This window comes from Fonticula alba (genome assembly GCF_000388065.1).
Source record: "Fonticula alba strain ATCC 38817 unplaced genomic scaffold supercont2.5, whole genome shotgun sequence".
Classification (NCBI taxonomy): Eukaryota; order Rotosphaerida; family Fonticulaceae; genus Fonticula; species Fonticula alba.
This window is the reverse complement of record NW_009242975.1, coordinates 346930-352229: the sequence shown is the minus strand read 5'-3', so window position 1 is coordinate 352229 and position 5300 is coordinate 346930. Positions and strand designations below refer to the sequence as shown.

The 5300-nt window shown below is 69.7% G+C and overlaps 2 protein-coding genes across 2 annotated transcripts in view; both read right to left on the bottom strand.

Annotated features, from left to right (window-relative positions):
- The window catches only part of H696_03277 (hypothetical protein), a gene marked incomplete at both ends in the record, with an annotated part of 3199 nt that extends 1607 nt beyond the window's left edge, over positions 1 to 1592 (bottom strand). Inside the window, one exon of the mRNA XM_009497148.1 lies at positions 30 to 1592. Coding sequence (XP_009495423.1) covers positions 30 to 1592 — 1563 coding nt within the window. The remainder of the gene's footprint in view (positions 1 to 29) is intronic.
- Positions 1593 to 3506: 1914 nt separating this feature from the next.
- The window catches only part of H696_03276 (serine/threonine protein kinase), a gene marked incomplete at both ends in the record, with an annotated part of 3723 nt that continues 1929 nt past the window's right edge, over positions 3507 to 5300 (bottom strand). The window contains 4 exons of the mRNA XM_009497147.1: positions 3507 to 3703; positions 3812 to 4366; positions 4451 to 4618; positions 4682 to 5289. Of these exons, the coding sequence (XP_009495422.1) occupies positions 3507 to 3703; positions 3812 to 4366; positions 4451 to 4618; positions 4682 to 5289 (1528 nt within the window). The remainder of the gene's footprint in view (positions 3704 to 3811; positions 4367 to 4450; positions 4619 to 4681; positions 5290 to 5300) is intronic.

Here is a 5300-nt window from a genome sequence, read left to right as displayed (position 1 = left end):
TCGTCGCAGTCCGGCACGCAGACGCCCACGGCGAGCGGCGGGCTGACCGGGGGGACCGGCTGGCGAATGGTCAGGGGGGCCTCGCAGGCGGTGCACGCGTCGGCGCCCGGCCCGGCGCACTCCTGGCACAGGGGGTGGCAGTCCTGGCAGGCATCGGGGGCCGAGTCCTCCTCGACGAAGGTCCCAGATGGGCAGGCCTCCAGGCACTGGTTCTGGTAGTGGAAGAGCCCCGCGGAGCACCGATCGCAGGTGCTGGCATTGGTACACACATCGCAGCCCGGCAGGCAGGCGGTGCAGACGTTGTCCTTGTCGAAGAAGCCGGAGTCGCAGGCGGGAAGGCAGGCGCCGTTGTGCAGCGGCGAGCCCGGGCTGCAGGCCGTGCATTCGGTGGCGCTGGTGCAGGCGAGGCAGTGATCGCCGCAGACGACACAGACGCCCTGCCGAGGGAAGAAGCCGGCAGGGCAGGCTGCCACGCAGGCGCCCTCATGCAGGAGATACCCCGACTTGCAGGCCGTGCAAGCAGTGGCACCGGTGCAGGCGAGACAGCGCTCGCCGCACGCGGCACACGTGTTGTCGGTGACATTGCCGAAGGTGCCCTCCGGACAGGCCGCCCCGCAGGAGTGGCCATCCAGGAAGAATCCATCATTGCAGGAGGTGCAAAACGCGGCGCTGGAGCAGGCAGCACAGCCCGCTTCACAGGCAATGCAGGCGGTGCTCGTGTCATTTTCGAACGTGCCATCCGGGCAGGAGCCCACGCAAGACCCCTCATGCAGGAGGTAGCCCTGAAGGCAGGATGTGCAGGCGGTTGCACCGGTGCAATCCAGGCAGTTGGTCGAGCAGTCGACACAGGTGCCGGTGCCGGCCTGCAGATAGGTCGCCGGCGGGCAGGAGGACACGCAGGCACCCTTGTACAGGAATCGGCCAGGCTGGCAGGAGGTGCAGGAGGTGGCGGCGCCGCATGTGGCGCAGGTCGCCTGGCAGGGCGTGCAGGCGCCACTGGAGTCATCGGCGAACTTGCCATCCGGACAGGAGGCCACGCAGGACCCCCCATGCAGGTAGTAGCCATTGAGGCAGGAGGTGCAGGCGTCATTGCCGGTGCAGGTGCCGCAAGTGACCGGGCAGGTGGCGCACGTGGCGCCCGAGGGCCACCAGCCCGGCTTGCACTCCTGGCACCGGTACACATCGCCCTCGTCGACCTCCATCACGGCACAGCCCGGGATCTGCTCCTCGTGCCAGCACATCCTGGAGGTGGGGCTGATCAGAATGACGGGATACTCCGCCGGGCAGTGGGTGACACAGGGCGTCGCCGGGTCGTGATGGTGCAGATAGTACCCGGCCTGGCAGGCACTGCACACATTGGAGCTGCACATGGTGCAGTTTGTGTCGCAGGCGGCTGCGGCGATTTCATCGGCACCGACCGCCGGGGGCCTGGCCGGGCGGGCCAGTGCCGCACGGTCCCGAGCAATGGGGCTCGGCAGGTGGAGCCCCGACACAGGAGCCAGGACCAGGGCCGCCACAGCCAGCAGGGTGGCCAGGAGCAGGGAAGGGATCCCCGGCTGCCACCGGGGCCGCCGGCCAGGGGGCTGGGTCATGATGCAGGAGGAGGAGGGAGGCAGGGGGGGGGGGGGGGGAAAGCGGAGAAAGAGAGGGTGTCTGCTGCTGGCGCGGCCGGTGTGTCCGATGGGGCGGCTCTTGGCCGAGCCGCCTCCCGCCCCCAGGCCGCTGGATGGGCCGCGGGTCGGCCGGGCCCCGATGCTGATCATGCGAAGGTGGGAGAAAAGGGCACCCCCCTCTGGGACCCGGAGGAGGGGGGGCAGAGCCGCCGCCGCCGCCGCCGCCGCCGCGCGCCGGCCAAGTGGCAACATCCCAGCCGGCCAAAAGGGACAAAAGCCCAGAGCCGCCGAATGACCCACCGGCGGCGGGCTGCCCTGATGGGGAGAAAGCACGCCTGGGGATCGGCATTTCAGGGGCCAACGGGCACGGCGGTGAATCTAGCTCAGCATGCCCCTGCCGGGGCTCAGCCCCCGCCCCGCGTCTTGCGGCGGAAGGGGCAGCCCCTTCCGGGCGCCTTCCTCCTGCCCGCCGACAAGCAGGAAGGCGAAGACCCCTGCCGGGCGCGGCACACGCACACCGGTCGACGTCCCACAGTAGAGGGCCGAGGGGGGAGAGGGGGGCAGCTGCCTTTGTGAGCGAGGCAAGCCGAATAGGCCCCTTGACCCCGACCCAGCGTCGGTGCCTCGCCGCCAGGAGGAGGCATGCCGGAAAGGAGGGTAGTTCCGGGGGGGGGGGGGGGGGGGGGGGGGGGGGGGGGGGGGGGGGGGGGGGGGGGGGGGGGGGGGGGGGGGGGGGGGGGGGGGCGACCCACACAGGCTTGCCAGGAGAAGGAGGAGGGGGTATGGGGGCGTTCCGACATGTGGGGCCCCGGAAAACAGGCCACCGGGCAGAATTCCACATGTCCGGCCGAGCGCGGGGCCAGTGACACCTGGCCACCGGCAGCCCTGCCGCAGGGGCCGCCTAGCTTTCAGGGCACCAAAACATGCCGGGGGGAGGGGGGGGGGGGGGCGAGCGACTCGCGTGCGGGCACCCGCCACGGGGCCGGCTCTCCGATGAGGGCGCTCATGGTCCGGGTCCTTCCTCCCGACTGGCCCCGGCCTGTGGCAGCGTGAAAGTGGATCCCCATGCGCACACACACCGGGGTTGGCCATGTACTGGCACCGGCGAACACGGGTCCCCCTTTGGTGGCCCCGGTCCCGGAGGGCGGCTTGGTGCCCCTCCTGGACGGGCTGTGCCGCGCTGCGCTGGCTGGCCTGTCGGAGGAACCGAAACTGGCAGGGAGGCCCTTTTTTTCCCCGGGCCGAGCGTGCCTCTCCGCTCGAGAGAGCACCTGCCTGCAGGCGATGCCATCCGAAGGCCAGGCTCCCACCGGTGCCATGTGGCACTTGTCGGCAGACTGCGGCAAATGGCAAGGCACTGTTTGGGTGTCAGACATCTCCGCATACCTGCCCCGGCTGGCTGGGGCACGGTGACCGCCCTTCCAGCCACATGGCCCGCGTCGGGGCCATTGGACCCCCCCCCGTCCCCTGCCCGGGGGCGAGCAGCTCCTGGCAGCCAGGACTGTGGGACGCCCACTGACGGGAGTGCCGCGTGCTTCCCGGGGCTGCTGGCTGCCCATTTCCAGCGCGGGCCGGGCCGCCGCCGCCCGCTGAGAGCGAGACCCGCCGCACATTGCTCCCCACGCCACGCGGCGGGCCATGTGTCCCGTGTCCCGCGGACTGTGTGGCCGGAGAGAGTGTGGCCTGCTCTTCCCCTGACCGATCGCACTGCCCTCCCGTCGATCATGCATAGTCGTGTGTGTGTGTGTGTGTGTCGTCGGCGAGACGCTCAGGCGGGCCGGAGCCCCTGCGGAAGATGACACTCCGGCCCTCGCCAGAGCACGGCCGACATTGGCGTGAAGAGTCCACTCTGTATATTGTGTTGGAATGCCGGGTCGAGCATGGGGGGGGGGCCTACTCGGAAAGGGACATGGCGACAGAAGAAATGCCTGGGCGACGCCCGGGGTCCGTGGCCCACATGTCCGCCAGGAGGCCGGACGCGAGGCTGCCCAGCGCCGGCTCCTGGAGGAGATCCTCGCGAGCCGCCGGGCCGTGCGAGGCCGGAGTCCTTCCGGATCCAAGCAAATCCTGGATCCGGTCCTTGCTCAAGCCTGGCATGGTGGGGGAGCACATGTGAGTCGCGGTGGGTTGGCGCGTGCGAAAAAAGAAACCCGAAGAAAAATGCTCCAACACCATTCCGCAGCAGCAACAGGGCGTACCGCTCCAGGGCCGGGTCTGGGTCAAAATGTGCCAGAAGACCGACGCCAGCGAGTAGACATCGGCCGCCAGGTGGTCAATCGGCGCGGCGCCCAGCCCGCCGGCGTCCATCGACGCCAGGACCTCGGGCGCCGCGAAGGAAACACTGCACGCGAGCACCATGGCCGAGTCCAGCAGGGCCGAGCCCCGGCTGACGGCCATGGCCACGCCGAAGTCCGCGAACGCCGGGCGCATGGCCCCGGTCTCGGGGCACGGCCCGACCAGGACATTCGCCGACTTGATGTCCCGGTGGGCGATGCCCTGCGCATGGATGAACCCCAGGCCCAGGGCCATGCCCCGGACCAGGGCCAGGGCGTTGGCCGCATCGAGCGGGCTGTCCGACCCGAGCAGGCTGTCCAGGTCGGTGGCCTCGCGCACCATGACAATGGCCCGGGGGGCCTGGGTGTAGCCCAGCATGCGCACCACATTCGGCGACTGCTGCAGGGCCCACAGGATGGACAGCTCGTTCTCGAACATGGCCTGCACATGGGCCTCGGCAAGGGAGGGGCTGGGCTCGGCTGTGATGCATGGGAGGGAGGTGAGATGGGGGAGCGTGTAAAACTGGGCCCTCACCCCAGGTGAGCATCCCGGGGGGCACATACCGCTGAGCAGCTTCACGACGATGCTGCTGTCTCCCGCGGCCGTAATGAGCTCCGGCTTCAGGGGCTCGGCCGGGAAGATGCCCCCCTGCGTGCCGCTGGACGCCGCGTCGCCGGTCACCCGAAGGTCCTCCTGGAACGACAGCAGCAGGAACCCGGGAAGCGAGAGATCTGCATGGGGGAATGTCAGCGTGCTGGACAAGTGGTCAGGTGAATGTGCGCCAAGAGACATACCCATCACCGTATTCAGAACGGTCATATCAGTGTCGGCCTCCTCCTTCGGGACCCGGCGTCGACGGCGAAGGGCCCAGAGAAGAACCAGCAGGATGAGCAGCAGGATGAGCAGCAGCAGTGAGAGGCCAACCGCCAGGCCAATGACCAGAGAGCGGTTGCGCGGGGGCCCGCATGTCCCGTCCGTCTCACAGGCGTACACCTGGCAATCGCGCCTTTCTGGCCCAGTGCATGTGAGACAGTCGGGGGCACAGGCTGCGCACGCGGCCTGGCTCTGGCCATCCAGCAGGCTGGCAAAGAAGCCGCCCGGGCAGTCGGAGACACAGGAGGCGCCGCCGGGCCCCGAGTGCAGCAGCACCAGGCCGGGCTTGCACGTGAGGCAGGAAGTGGCGTCGGAGCACCGGTCGCAGCCTTCGCCGCAGGGGCGGCATACCCGGTGCAGGGGATCCGACTCGTCCAGCCAGAACCCGACCAGTGGGCAGCTGGAGAGACAGTGCCCATCCAGAAGGGCGCCCGTTTTCCCGGCACAGGATAGGCACTGGGCCTCCGTGGGGCCCTCACATGTGTGGCAGGAGGCATCGCATGCCTCGCACTGGCGATCCGCCTCGCGGCTGAAGGACCC